The sequence below is a fragment of the Gopherus flavomarginatus genome, chromosome 2 (assembly GCF_025201925.1).
Source record: "Gopherus flavomarginatus isolate rGopFla2 chromosome 2, rGopFla2.mat.asm, whole genome shotgun sequence".
Lineage (NCBI taxonomy): Eukaryota > Metazoa > Chordata > Testudines > Testudinidae > Gopherus > Gopherus flavomarginatus.
Window position 1 is genome coordinate 63131183 of NC_066618.1, and position 16203 is coordinate 63147385.

The following is a 16203-nucleotide window of genomic DNA, read 5'->3' on the forward strand; positions in this document are numbered from 1 at the left end:
GTTAAAAATGCAATAAAATAATTTTAAACATTCATCCGCCATCTGTTGTGTCCAAAAATTTAGCTAGTGCACAAGCTCATGTAAAAGAGGGAAACTATTTTAATTTTCTAAATTTTGTCAAGGGTTTTCCAATGGTTTCTTTGGAGGCATTTACTTCAAATTGGTAAACCTTTCTGCATGTCACCAGAGCTCCATCTGGGCATATGTTTTACAAATCTAAAACTAAATGAAATGCAAAAAGAAATAAAGTAAATTAACTATTACTACTTAACTGTGGAAGTTAAGTTTAATTAGTTGATTGTGAAAAAATTAGCAAGAAATAGTAAATCAATATAAATAAAGTGTAATCTAAATCTAGTCATGAGAGCTGGATGATTCAGGAGATTCTTGGAATATGGATCTTCTCCATCTCTAACTCACTGGTTAGAATTTAGCCCATAGCAGTAGTACCTTTTTATTTTCCAGATGACAAACAACAGACATGAAAATCCATTTGTGTAATTAACTTTATTTTGAGGAAGAAGAGGTTAATATGTAACTGTAATTTTTCTATCCAAACCAGAAACTTCAAAAGGACTGGAAACTAGAACTTCCTTAACCATCATTGCAATAACAACATGAGTTTGTATGAACAGCAAATTATATAACTAATTGCTATGTTCAATAAATATTTTTTCTCCTGCACTGATTAAGGGGACACACTACTTAGAGTTCAATTAAAAAAAATGAGTTAGATTTTTATGGTTTTAACTTGTGTAGCAGTCTAGAAACTTTTCATCTATAAAACACAACCTTTATCTTCAGTGTATAAGAATCTGTTTTTCCAAAGAAGTTAAACCAAATATGAAAATTTGCTATAACTCTAATATTCTACACTCAAAGCAATTTAACCAAAAAACCCGTTGGGTTCATGACTATCTAGTGAAATTTGCCATTACAGAAAAGGTTCAGAGATGTTGCTTATTTTTCAAAATTAATAACCAAGCATTAACAGAAAGATTAACAATTTTTTTTGGAAACACAGGTTTATATTAAAGTACTTGAATGTGTATATTACACACAACATGCAAGCTTTAAAAAACATCAATGCTCTCCTCTCCTCATTAGATTAGCCAGGAGTACAATTGTTTTAAAAACAAAAACAGACTGACTTACAAAATGTAACACCACTTTGGGATTTCTATTTAGTTTTGCTTAAGATGTTTAACTACACAAAACTACAACAATTACAATTTTAAGAGTATTACAATAAAAGGGGGTGGAAAACAGCAATACTTCAACTGAAAATATGTATCTTCTAAATGAACCAAAGATCTTATAAGAGATTTGAGGGGAAAAGAGGGGGAGACCAAAGGGAAGCTAAGGGCGGAACTTTATTTAAAAATCGTGTCCACAACTGGAATTCTTCCATTCTTCAGTAGCGTCCTGAAAAAAGATGACAATATTACTATAAAATTCATGTATATTTAAACATTCAAGTGTGCAATAGCAGAACTTACACGAAGGCGAATTTTCTGTTGCCACATTCAAGATCTCTCATTCATCACGAGTCTATTTTCCATTAAAACTAACAATCAAGTCCAGATGCACTAGCATGGTTTAATATGAACTATTTACATATACTTACTTGGGCTATAGGAGCGGGATCTTGACCGTGATCGATATCGGCTATAATAAGGTGAAGGTGATCGTCTCCTTTAAAGAGAATATGAAGTTTTTGCTTTGTTATGAAATGTCTTTATACAATCACTTTTTTTGTGATAGTTATTCCTTTGATGGTGGATGATTGGACTGTATGGTTGATTTAAATCTGATCTGGCAGAGACTCAATGAAATATTTAAGGCACTCCTAGCTTCTCTATTCCAAGCATTATGTATTTAAAAACTTCGAATTTAGAATGTTTATTATCCTATATGGTGCTCCAAAAAGTGTGCACAGCACTTCTGCAGACATGTAGAAACAAGTCCTTTCCCCCAAAGAATTTAGTTTAACTAGACAGCTTTGACAAAGGAGAAAGATTTTTAAATGGATCTGACCTCATGCTTAACCACCCCTTTAGTGGCTTTATTTTCAATATTACATTTTCCATTTCGTTTTAATATTTTCCTATTTTAATTTTATTTGCACCCCTGCCTATTTACATGCATTCTTATTAGCTTGGGCTCAGAAATCTTTTTTCTCCTCCCCCCGATTCTGAAACCTCACCTTTCTATTATATTAGCCTTTCCTCCAGTTCCCTACTGACATTATTTCCCTTTCTCCCCCCCTTGTTCTCCTAGAAAGGAGTATGTGGACAGCTGAATATGTTATTTAGTTGACATAACTGCATTAGTAAGGCTACAAGGCTTGCTTTTGCTGATCTTTCTCCTAGCAGTCACTTGAAATTTAAGGACACCAGATATGTATGAGAGTTGCAAGTCTCCCCCCAGCAACATATTAAAAAAAATTAAAATGAAAGAATCAAATAATTAATCAAACTGGTTACCTGTACCGGTAGTCATATTCTTCATATCTGTCATATCCTCTATCATATCCCCTATCATAGTAGGAATCACGACGACGACCTGCTCCTCCACCACCACCGCCACCGCCACCTCCACTGCTATTTTAAAAAAAGGAATAAAAGAAGCATACAAGTCTGCCTTCGTTCTTGTTAATTTTAAGTTCTCTAAAATTATCTTCAGTGTCCTCAAGTGACAACTACTCACTGTATACTTTGTGTCTCAGACTCAGTAGATTCCACATTTAAAGAATCACTAAGTGCATTAATTAACCAGAGTGGGGTGAGGTTTAGACATTAAAAAGCCCTGGAACAATTTGTTTCCCCCATCTTGTTTATTTTTAATATATTCTTCACTCAGCAAGCTCTTGGGCTTTAAGTAAAAATACCATACTAAAACAGGGTTTAATAATGTACCTCAAGATCAACTGCAACAAACCCACCCCCACTGCATGCAAATACATCAGAGATAACGAACAGCTTAAAAAAGGCAGACGACAAACCCTCACAAAAATATGCTGGTAGTTAAAACACTTAGTTTAACTTGATCTGAGGTCCGTTTACACTGAGTAGAGTAAATTCCTTACTGGGTTGGCCTGCCCATGTAGATGCCCGGGGTGGGAGTGTGCGCTCTCTTGGTGATGGAGTAATCCACGCGGATCCTCCTGCCGTCCAGCTCCATGCCATTTGCATGTTCCATCGCCTGCAGGGGAGACAGGGGCCCGGCCATTAGCTCGCGAGATGTTACACCAGTTAATGAATAGGCGATAAAATGAGCGCTTCGCTTTTAAGTACGCGGCACAAGCCCTGAACAAACGTCATCTACTCAGGCTGGTAATTAGCGCCCCGCTGTGGCGAGCGGCGCCTCTCGCCAGCCGACATGCCCGTCGCAGGCGGAGTGTTGCAGCTGCCTGCACTGGGACGCTGGAGCTACGTAACGCGCGATCCCTGTGCTAGCCATTAACATACTGACGCTTTCCCCAAAGCACTTCGACATTTCGCCAACAAAGAGAGTTAACAGGCAGCAAAGCAGCTTTCCCTGTAAACGGCATCCTTCCGAGCCCCGCGGAGGGGACGGGCGCATTCAGAAGCCGCGCACACAGTGGCTTCCTGCGGGATGCATATGGCCGCATTACTGCTAGTCGGCTGCCATTTCATGCTCTGCCTCCTGCCATCTCCCTTACAAGGACCTACTCCAGCAGAGCTTAATAAAATGGCGGGTTCAGCCTACATGGATACCTAATTACAACTTTCCTCCCTACTCGCATTCTGTGCAGCTCGCTAAACCAATACACATCAGGGACTGTGCTGGAAGGCTGCGCCCCCAGACAGAGCTGGGACCCGCGCACGCACTCATTCAGTGGCCCCCGATACTCTCGGTTTTGAATCAATACAATGGCCCCCTAGCCCGATTCCAAATAATTCAAACTGGAATTCAACGGAGCATAACACACTTTAAACAGTTACGCGAATATAATCTAAGACTTCACTCAAAGAGATCAGAGTTAACTGCTATTATTTAAATATATTTATTAGGTTACAATTAAGTGTTATTTGCAATAAGCAGCAATTTCTGGCCCCTTCCATCTAAGGGCACTCTCAGCTAACAGGTCGTAGATTGATCAGTTCATACTAACAATTAGTTTATCTGATGTAGATTGTATTTTCCTTCTCTTATGTGAGCTAAATAGAGTGTTAAAATTAGCACACCAAATTGTGTTCCCATTTTATGGATTTTAAGTTAAATATCACACACCACACTTAAAGCTGTCTTGTAAATGATACACAAAGCATTCTCTTTTACAGACAAAGTAACTAAAATTGTAACCATTAAAACAAAATTAAGATTCAGATGATTCCTTTTCAAGTCCCTGTTTTGGCCAACAATTTTATAATTTACATGTTAAATCAATGCAATAGGAATCTACAAGACATCACATGGTCACTGTTTATATTCCCTCCAAACTGGAAATCACAATTCTCCACTAACCTATTTAATCCCACTTAGTTTGCTCTTTTATAATGCTGTTTAAATCTAAACAATATCGCCACCTAGTGATATCTATTCAAGCTCAAAAATAGCTAGATTTAGTACAGTGAATAGCAGAGCAAAACTATGAGGGGATAATGAGCAAGAACTCAATCGTTCAACATTACACTTAAACATATAAATACAAGGTTTTGAAGTGTTTGCATACCCATAATCTTTTAAACTACTCCTATAATGCCATAAAATAAAAATGCTGTTCAGCAAAGATATACTCAGATATAAAAAAGCAACTGGCTACAGAATACCCTAGAACTCAACAGGATTCTCAAGTGATGTCATTTTGAACATAGGCATCTCAGAAACTTGATAAAGTGAAATAAGGTATAAAAGGTGGGGTTATTTAATATTCAGGTGGAAGATATTTTAAAATCTCAGGAACTATGAACCAGCAATTTTGGTAAAGTCTTACAAAGGAATTATGGCTGAAGTGACAGCCGGTTCAACAAATATAGACTTGATTGAGGTTTTTGTTTAACTGAAGAGCTAACTCTACAGGAAAAGGAACTTCTATTTCAAATGGCCCTGTCCCTTTCAGGGAGAAGTCAACCTTGAAGATGATACATTCTGAGAGCTGCTATATACCAACAACATACCTAACTGGCAAATAAGGTGTGTGTGTGTTAACTGGAACAACGTCTTAGAACTACCATTAAGATATGTACCTATGGATCTCAAGACAGTAATTCTAGTGTCTTATTGTGATCCAAAATATTAATAACTGTTTCCCCAAAGAACATTAAGTACATTACACGTTAATAAAGATTCAACAGTTTAATTTCTAATTCCACAGCTCTTCAGAAAACCTGACTGGCCTGCTTAGTGTCCCAAATAAATGTTTTTCAAAAAACAAAACAAAGACACTGTCCCCCCCAAAAACCTACCCCCTCCCCCACATAAAACACAAAAATAAAAAAGATGAACAACTGTCAGCATCATGGCCGGGATATTTAAAGTAACTGTAAAGTGATTTTCTTTTTTACCTTTGTATTAGGGTTCTTATAGACATCTATTTACCCAATAGGCAAGAACAATGGGGCCTAGATTTTTTAAAAAAAGGTAATTAAAGTCAAATTTTCATAACCTGATCCCACCTTCAGCCACTAGCAACTCTTCTTAATGATACTGTGTACTATTTTTAACAGCACAAAGTAACTAACAGAGAAATCCATGCAATGATCGTTCACAGAGTGCTTCTGGCATCTAGGGAATAAGGATCATTGCAAAATGACTAAACAAAGGCACTTTGAAAATATGCTTCCATTTCCTGCTTCTAAACGGTCCACAGGTGAAAGTGTCTTAAATTTGCACAGACATTATTGCCAGGGACACACATTAGGAATGCTAATAACTTTCGATAGTTTGCATTTCTGTATCTCAAACATATCAGTCTATACTGCTATTTTGTAATTGTATGCAAAGCATATTTTTATTAATTACTGTAAAGCATATAAATGTTTAAAATGTTTACTTGCTTAGGGAAAGTTCCCCACAGTTAATCAAATTCTTTAACACATTTGTAGCAAATATATTTTCAAATAGGATTGCATATCTATACACAGTCTCAGAAATTCACTTTCGTCAAAAGGGTGAAAAACAGTATTGATTTGAATGTCTGGAAAATCTACAATAGATGCCCAAATTTAAGAGAAAAATTATTATAGTTTAATTTTGGTTTTAAACATCACTGTTTAGTACCCTTTCCGAGCCATAATATATTTTCCCCTATTGATTCTGTCCTTTTCTATTTGAACTCTGATTTTCTCCCCAATTCCTGAATATTTCTAGACGACCTGAAATCACCATGGCTTTTATAAGATGATGTAACAGACAGCTCTTCTACAGAAACAAGTTTTAGTAGTTTACTTGGGTGGATTCCATGGGAAACACTTTAAGTCACTGTCTTCACAGAGGGAGAAAGAGTGGAAGTATATGAACATTGGTAACCGCATGTGAATCCTTCAATTCTAAATTGTTAACTTAAACCTGGATCAGCTTAGTACTGTTTATATCCTTACAGCTGTTCAGTGGCCTACTAACTTCAAGTTGGTAGTCTGTGTAGATCCTAGTGGACTGGTATACCACCTTTACCGTAGGTGTCAATGGCCAAGGATTCAATAGGTAGAGACTCAACTACTCTTTCATCCTCCTAGAACAGAGGTTTCCAAACAGTGGTATGCATACCCCTGGGGATACATGGGAGAAATTGGGCAACAGTGGATTTTATTTATTTTATTTACTGCATTTTCATAATAAATGAGTCAAAGCTTTAACACAGTGGGAATTTGTTGTAATACAGTAGTTGATTTACTCCAAATGTACCAAAGAGAACAGGGAAATATGGACAGATGGCTTAAAGACAGGTAATGTTTAGAACACAAAAATTACCAATGATGAAAAGGCCAGAGGTATGCAGACAGCTGGTAGATCCGGAAGGGGGTATGTAATAACAAGAGCTTGGGAATTTCTGCCTTAGAAAAAACCACCATGGGGAGGACTGATGCACATAGGAGGCCTTACGCCATTTATGTGTGTTGCACTTATTCAGCAGATAGCTCTACAAAGTGAAATCCTCTGTCAATATATTTCATGAGTCCTAAAGTCACTAAAAATAATTGTGCCAATTACATAATTGGTTTTAAGAGATACAACCCAAACTGCAAACAGATCAAACATTAGAGACCTTTATTTGACAGTGTCTCATTAAGTGCTATGTACAGCTTCAAGAATCTGGGAAACCAATGAAGCAGGCCAAGCATACTTAGTAATTTACTACTTCAGTTGTAAAAGCAATACCCTTATACACAGTAAAAATGTTTTAAATAAAAAACTTCCAGCTGTAACTTCTAAATAGTAGTTAATGACTTTTGGGACACATTCAAATATTTCTACATTTATTTATTTTCAGTATTTCTTAAAAAAATTGTGATTACTTACATGGAAAGGATTTCTACTAAGTCATTGGCTTCTGTTGCCTATTTCTTACCTGACGTCCTCCTTACGTCAATCACTTCCACAAAAAACAATTGTGATGCAATGAACAATATTAAAACGTGATAGGACCAGACAGTCACAATGAATGAATTAAACTAAAGCTTTTGTGAAACCAATATTATTTAATATCTCATTCAGATCAGAATAAAAAAATGCAAGCAAATTAAGCAGATAAAAATAGCTTTTTTATTTATTGTAATCTGTCAAGTCTAACATTCAGGACTATTTCCTTGTAAGAGTCTGCATCAGTTTCCTGCTCTGGTGTAAGTATTTCTAATGTTAAATGTTAGAAATTGCAAGCAAGCCTGCATTTTACATATTTAAACATCCTGCTAAGAATTTGGGATCCTGTTTTTTAAAAAGCTTTAAAGAATTTACGAGTAGATAAATACAGGATATAAAACAAAATTTCTAATCGGAATGCTATTCTAATGTTTCTGTGAGTGTGTCAGTAATGTCAGTGCATTTTACAATCAGCAAACGTTTTAAAATCGTAATCCCAGAGGTCTCTTAATCTCTGCTGGTTCGTTTTGTTCTCAAGAGTGCCTTCTGTATGATTTGTTGTTTTTTTTTAAATGTAAACAATTTCTTTAAGCATTAACTGAATAATCTGTATGAGAATTTTTGAAGTCTGTAATAATAAACAATGTAAATTTATTTCTAAACACACCGATAGGCTAGCACTGTAGAGAGTAATTAGTACTGATAATTAGTAACATAGTTAACAGTGGTTTTAAGTAATGTAAATATTTGGTCAGAATATTTGTGGTCTTTTTGGATTTAAGCTCATGTTTCAGTGCTTGGGAAAGGTGATGAATTGACCACCCTTAAGTTCTCTATCTGCAGAACGGAAACACAAAGTACATCTAGCAACAATGTCAAGTTCATGATTTATTAATGTGTTACGCTGACCCAGGGAAATTAATTTATAAAGGTCTAAAAAGCAGTGCAGTCTCTATGCCTACACAATCCTTGGTGCCTTTACCTAGATTGCCAACAGTGTAAATTACCACCACTTCTAAAAGTAGTTTTATAAGATTAATGCAACAGGACATTCCATAGAACTGGCATCCATAAAATTGAAAAATCCATATAATTACCAATACCCTGAATTATCCAGTCTCTCACAGTTAGAAGTTTCCTGACACATTACTAAACAAATACACAGTGTTACAGATATTCTACTTGGGTTTTTATTGAGAAGGCATTCCACTTCCACACATGTACAGCATTGTTACTGAAAAGTGTTTTAGCTATGAGTGTAGTAGTATTTCCCCGCTGCCATATATATTATTAGTCAACATAGACAACATTCCTGAGGATGCATTTTTTAAAATAGAAAAGTGAACTCCAAAACGCAAATAGGTGGATAGGTGAGAATCGGCTAGAATTCCATCAAGGTGTTTCAGTGACAATGCGGTAAACAAATGGAGGTAGAATGATTTTTCGTTAGAATTTTATGATGGAATGCCAATCCTGTGAATTATCTCCAAAGGGAGAGGATTACAAATGTGATAATCCCTTGTAATAAAATGCCATTCCTTAAACATCTCAATCTTTGAGACTGAGTAACTCAAGGAAAATCAAACACAAGTGACCACATACTGCAACAGACAAGACACAAAAACAAATACCCAAGTTTCTTAAGAAAATATAATGAGTGATAAAACGTCTCCTTTCCTCTTAAAAAAAAAAATCAAATCAGACAACCTCAAAGATTGTGCCCTCAGAAACAATCCGAGTTTTACAATTGGCTTGCTCAAATAAACATCCTGAAAAGGACAAAAAATACTCTAGCAGGTGGAATAGTCTGGGTACCTCTGCTTTGAAAATAGCAACTAATGACCAAACTGGACCCTTAAAGATTCTAAGCCACATTGTTTTGAAAAAGCATGCCAGATGGACCACATGTAAACTCTGCATATACTTGGAAGAAAAACAGGTCTTAGGTTGGCAAGTGAAACAACTCTGCCTTATAGAATAGCATGATAGTACAGGACTGCTAAAAGTTTACAGCAGCAAGAAATGCACTCAATACAGCCTTTGTAGTAACAGCAACATCTATTAAATTGGTGTCAGATACAAGAAGCTGGGTGGATTAAGGCTGTTCAACAGCTTATCTTTTGGAAACACTGGAATATAACTGTGAAGCCATGTATTGCATCTGTTGAAAACAAAGATGGATCTGTTAGTTGACCCCATGGTGTCTTGTAAGCTCAGCAAGTAGATCTTTACAGTACTCTACGTGGGAGCTCTTTGGGAACAAATTACTCACTTTGTGAAGCAACTGCGGTTCTTGGAGATCTCTCCCCCTTTAGGTGCACGTTCAGCCCTCAAAGCCCTTGTTCAGAGGCAGTTAGTACTGTCCATTCAGCCCATGCCTCCTCACCCAGTACCAGGGCTATTGAGGGGCATGCAGGTAAATTGCCCTCTCTTCTCCACCCAGAACAGGAATAGTCTGAAGCAGAGGGGAAGAAGGGTGGGTAGTGGAGCACCCCTAGAGAGACACTTTTCAAATAACTCAGGAATGCTGGAACAAAAGAGGCAAGAGGGCCACGGCCCCATCACTTTTAAAAGTGCGAGGGCAAACCAGCCACAAGGGCAAACGACCGGGGGAAGGGGCGGGCAGGGCCATGGTGGAGGGGCCATAGGGGAAGGGGTCACAGTTCGGGCGCTAGTGGTCCCCATACTTTTAGGGTGCTTCTGCCGCTCCTGAAATAACCAGTTACTGCACAAAGTAACCAACCTCTTCTTCTTTGAGAAGTGTCCCTATGAGAGCTCCACTTCAGGTAAATTCTGAGCAGTACCTTCAATGGAGGAGGGAGCTTCAGAAGAGTCCAGAATTGAAGACAGTACTGCAGAACCAAGCATGGACAGCATGGAGCAAGGCGTAATATTTTGAAAACGTATGTATTGAAGCCCATGTAGTAGCCCTACAGTATTTCAGATACTAATACACTCAATCAGTAATGTCGCAGATGTTGCCTGTGATCTGGTTGAATGTGCTATTACCCTGGGTGGGGTGTGGATGACCACCCACAGCATCATAAGTGATAAATACATCTAGATATCCATCTTGATAGCCTGAGTAGAGATTGAGAACTGTGTGGATCTATCGGCAAAGAAAATGAAGAGCCTAGGTGTCTTCCTAAATTGCTTGATCCCATCTAAGCAGAAGACCAATGCTCTTCTCACATCCAGGGTATATAAACAAAAATTCTGTAGAGAACTATGTAGCTTTGGAAAAAACACCCGTAGATGAATGGCTTGAATAAAGTGGAACTCTGATAGAAACTTAGATAAGCATTTAAGGTGTGGATATAAAGAGAACTTACCCTTGAAGACCACCATAAATGGGGGATAGAGAAAGGGAATCTGCCATCCAGGATCCAATCTCCCTGACCTTATGGCTGACGTGGTGGCTACTAAAAAGGCTGTCTTCATAGACCAAAGCAACAGTGCAGGTTGCCACTGGTTCGAATGGAGGTCTCATAAGGTACCAGACTGAGGTCTCAGGTTGGGGCAGGGTTTCTTATCTGGAGACAGACATTCCTCAAAACTTTAATAAGCCTGGACCACACTGCTTGAGCAAATATGGAAAACCGTTCTAGTGGAGGATGGAAGGCTGATATTGCCTTAGTATATCTGAACTCCTGTGGTACCGAATAGAGGATCAGTACCAACATGATAGCGGAGGCCAGGGTCGCCAAAGTTGATGGTACCGCCAATGCTAGGCATACCGAAATAAAAGCCAACAGTGTGTGGTGCTGTTGCTTGCTGGTGCTGAATGCATGGGTACTGACAGATGGGCTGAACTTGATGGTGCCAGTCCTGAGTGTCTGTGCTTGCCCTGCTTGCTGGTAGAAGGTACCAAGTCCTGACTGGACCTCTCTCTCTCCCCCCCTCCTTGGTGCTCCAGGACTTTACAGCCCCTCTGGTACTGGATGAGGAGTCCTTTGATTCAGTGGTATTGAGTCAAGAGGTAGCTCCTTCAGAGGCCATAGATCTCACCAAGGTCCTGGACTTGTTTTGGAGCTGGGTCTTTAAGGTGAGAGCCAATGTTCTTTTTAGAAGCATTTCCTGAAGCCTCCAACGTTTTTCCTTCCTTAGGAGAAGCCTGTGCTGAATCTGTCTGGAGACAGTTGTAGAGTGAGTGAGTGAGCGAGCGTGTGTGTCCGTCCTGACCTGACTCAGGAACTGTCTGAAGGGAGTGCTCCATCATTAGCAGACTGAGTTTAACCTTTTTCCTTGCCCTGGATTTCAGGGCCAGCCAGAAATTGCACTTCTGGCAGACTTCGAACTTCCCAAGCCCGACACACTTAGAGTGGCCATCTTGTACAAATACAACTTCTTAGCAGGAAAGGCAACATTTGAAGCCTGGTGAGCCTGATATGTCCTGCCAGGAAAAATAAGTCTTCCAGGAGGTAAAGACGGTAAAACTATTCTCAGTACTTATCTAACTAAATCTATACTAACAACTATAAAAACTATACCACTATAGAAATATCAGAAAAGCCAAGGCACACTCAAGGAGGACACACTAAGGCTTCGTCTCAGGCTGAGGCGATTGAGAAGGAACTCAGGGCTGTTTCCCACACCCCCCAATATAGCCTTGGTATCTGGCACAAGGAGGCATAAGCATGGATGAGCAGACTGAATGGACATTGCTAAGCAAAAATCTCCAATCATGGGATCAACAGGTGCATGCGTGCCTAAAGTGGTGCACCCATAGGGACACCACTTGAAAAAAGAGAAGCAGCTTTCTCACACATCTGGGTCCTGTTCAGTTGGAATGAGTGTAGTGATATGCCATCTACTTTAACTACATCATGCAACAATAGAATAAAAAACCAAAGTAAGGCTGAGGTTTTGCTTTTATCCCTTGCTGGAGAGTGGCCACTAAATTACTGCTACTAGGACTGCCTCTCTCTCAAGACCTATCTAAAGTCTGACAGAAAAATTCAAGATGCCCACAGACATTAATTATATGTAATTTCATACTGCCTATGAGATGTACTCATGTACCAGGATCCCACTGTGACATGCACTTCATAAACACAGAACAAAAAAGAAGGTTCCTGCCTCAGGAGCTTACAATCTAGTTGTACAACAAGAGAGGGTTACAAAAAAGAGCACAGGGAAGCAATTAAATAATATTGGCCAGCCTCATTGGCTACTGGTGCTGAGACCATAACCCAACTGTTGTAAAGTTTTTTGGGTGCATCATGACATAGGAGAGTTTTAAGGAGGGATCTGAAGGAGAACACTGAAGTGGTTTTGCAGATGTTTACAGGAAGCTTCTCCCAAGCAGGAGGGGCAGCATGGGAAAAGCATGAAGGTCCTTGTTTGAAAATCTAACAAGTGGGTAATGGAGGCTAGTATCATGAGCCAATCAGAGGTGGGAGTCAACATCTTGATACTTAATGAGAAATGATAGGGTGGGGCTATTAAGTGATGTGGAATTTGGTTGTTACCACCTATGATATTTTTACTTAAGTAGAGGGAAACTGGATAGCATATGGAGAGATGGCAGTTGTGTGTACTCTGAGACATGCTGAATGGACCCAAATTCTGCCGTGACAGAAATTTAGCACACTGGTTAGACTGGAAATTCTGTAGCAGTTTCACACTGAAGGAGAATTACACAGAATTAAATAATAGCATGTCAAACTCAATTAAATGTTGCACCATAATTATCCGTTTTTTAAATCGGCTGCAGAATTTTGTGCTGAAAATACAGAACTGCATTGTGGAAGCTGGAGACTATCAACTCGTTAAGAGATAGCTGGGGCTTTTGGAAACTGGGAAAACAGTTTATGATTGTGAAATAAGCATAATAGCTAATGTGGTTTCTGCTAATGTGGTCAGCATTGTTAAAGTTAACAAGGCTGACACAAACTGTCATAATTCAGTTCCAGAATTAACGCTCTATTGAGCATGAGGATAATTCACACCTCTTAGATCTACAGTTTCAGACTGTCTACACACTTAGGAAGACAACACGGAGACAGTTTACGTTCATTTCATGTTCTCTTCATAACTATGAGGGCTAGAAACTTTAAAACGAAATCTCAAGTTTCGCTTAAGGTGGGGTCTCTGTAGCCAGTTACTCAGTAGCAGAAAACACAGCTACTAAATAACTTTAAAGCTGATCAGCTTTGCCAGGGTCACATTAAAAGCTCAAAGGAATCTTAGGCCTGGTCCACATTACGCTGTTAAACCGATTTTAACAGCGTTGAATCGATTTAACGCTGTACCTGTCCACACTACAATGCACTTTAAATCGATTTAAAGGGCTCCTAAAATCGATTTCTGTACTCCTCCCCAACAAGAGTAGTAACGCTAAAATCGATATTAACATATCGATTTAGGGTTAGTGTGGCCTCAAATCAAAGTTATTGGCCGGATAGTTATAGTGATAGCTACCCACAGTGCAACGCTCTGGAAATCAATGCTAGCCTTGGACCATGGACGCACAGCGCCGAATTAATGTGCCTAGTGTGGACGCGTGCAATCAACTTTATAATACCTGTTTAATAAAACCGGTTTAAGTTAATTCAAAATTATCCTGTAGTGTAGACGTACCCTTAGTGAATTTCAGACATGTCACAATGCACATGAACCTGATAATGGTCCAAAGAAACACTTGTTTATTCTGGACTAGTTCATGAAAGACTAAAGCATAGCTGTTTACATGGATTACTTTAAGGGATACATGCTGGCATGCATGACTTCTACATATGGCAAGTAATTCACAAACGTATGTAAAATAGTGCTCTTCTTCCAGTTACTTCAGCCGAACTGGCGAAGAAGAGGGAGCATGGTCTAGTACAGTGGATATGAACTGTTCCCACCGAAGACCCAATCAAATCACACTTCTTACTGCAATCCAAAATCCCACAAAAATTTGTGGCCACAAAGAAGTGCAAACATGGGCTCCACAACAAGAAACTGGACCTCAGTTAGGAGACTGGGGGCAATGTGTTAAGGTGCTCATAATAACTATGATTTCCTCCATTCCCCAACCTCCTTCCATCCAACTGTTTCAAGTTATTGTGGAATAACAGAGTGAAGTAACTACAAGAAAAAGAAAGTTCTTCTCTTCCTCACTCCTAAAAGCTGCAGCCTTTGGTAGCTTTCTTCCTCACATTCTTGTCATACGAGTGCTTAACAAAAAACATTAATTAACCGATGTTATACACCCACGAGGTAGGTTCATTTTACTGCAATTCCTGAATCTATTATCTCCATTTTACAATCAGAAAACTTAACCTGCAAATTACTCATCTGTAGTTACACTAGAAATCTGAGGCAGAACCAGGTACGGAATCCAGATCTCTCAAATCCCAGTCCAATGTTAACCACTAACCCACCTTTCCTCTTCATCAAAATATCTTCTACCTTAGCATAGGAAGTTTTTTTTGTTTCTTGGCCCCCGGAGTGCAACCAATCGGGTAGCTACCCCCTCATGACCCACTTGGGGGGAGAGCAGGGGAGGTGCACACCCCAGCATTATTGAGAAACTAATTTAATGGAAGAAGCATTGACTGCAAACTTGAAACTGCTGATTTGGTGTCTATTTTTCTTCATTTTCACAGAGCACTGTTTAGAAAAACTTGAGATACAGTATCTTTAATCAAGGTGGCCTCACAGCCACAGACGTTTCAATATAATTTCCTATTTAGGAAGAAGTAACACCACACATCTTTTTAAAAAAGACACTGCTTTTCTATGGTGTTCTGTACCCCTTGTGCAAAAATCAATTTAGATTCTTGGTTTCCATTCTTTCCTCCTCAACTGACCGTATCATGGATGGAGAATGATCAAACCCAGCAGCAAGGTGCGTCACAAATGTTTTGCATTGATTAGTAACCCACTGACCTATAAAGGCGCACAGTGATAGTAGAAGTAAGCTGTCAAAATCTTGTTCCTTAAAACAATGACAGACAAAAGCTCAAGACTATGTGAGAGAAAACAATGGTATTTCTCATGATTCTGACAGATAAGAGACTGCTCAGGGAAGAGAGAAGTAACTTTTTAAAGGCAGATGTTTAAAAAGTTTCATAACATTAAAAATATCTATGCCCCTTTAAAGATTTTATTTCCATTTTGTAATAGATGTACTGAGGCAAACAGGGCTTGCACTAGTGAGTAGTTATGGTTGTGTTAATGGACGTATACTGATTGCACTTCACAGCTGTCAAGCCCAATAATGTTTGCTCAAACAGTATATTTGTATATAAAATTGCAGTGTTTTATAAACACTAAAACATTACTTCTCATGAATTTGACCAATGTACTATTTAGACAGCGATTTTCAGCATTTATGTGCTTCACAAAATAAAGAATTTAAATGTATAAAAATATGTGAAGTTTACAAATATGTAATAAAAATGAACTACAGTCAAGCGCAATAAACATGAATTTACCTCTTTAGAATCATCTATTCTCTCAAAATAAACAAAAGCGAATCCTCTTGATCGTCCAGTCCGCTGATCATAAACCACATTGACGCCACTCAAAGGTCCATAACGGGAAAAGACTTCACGCAAGTCTCGCTCAGTGGTATACAAACTGAGGCCAAACACTCCAAGGCATGTGTTAGGATCTGGATTAGCCTGTTAAAACAAAAAAGTTCAAAATATATTCCATTAAAATGTT

At 38.6% G+C, this 16203-nt stretch overlaps 1 protein-coding gene across 3 annotated transcripts in view; it reads right to left on the bottom strand.

The window, feature by feature from the left end:
* Positions 1 to 488: 488 nt before the first annotated feature.
* Positions 489 to 16203, bottom strand: part of TRA2A (transformer 2 alpha homolog) — a 44742-nt gene continuing 29027 nt past the window's right edge. For all 3 annotated transcript variants that reach the window (XM_050938715.1, XM_050938713.1, XM_050938714.1), the window contains 5 exons: positions 15972 to 16160; positions 3089 to 3204; positions 2487 to 2603; positions 1628 to 1695; positions 489 to 1425 (listed from right to left, as the gene is read on the bottom strand). In XM_050938715.1, the coding sequence (XP_050794672.1) occupies positions 1415 to 1425; positions 1628 to 1695; positions 2487 to 2603; positions 3089 to 3204; positions 15972 to 16160 (501 nt within the window). In that variant the 3' untranslated portion in view covers positions 489 to 1414. The remainder of the gene's footprint in view (positions 1426 to 1627; positions 1696 to 2486; positions 2604 to 3088; positions 3205 to 15971; positions 16161 to 16203) is intronic.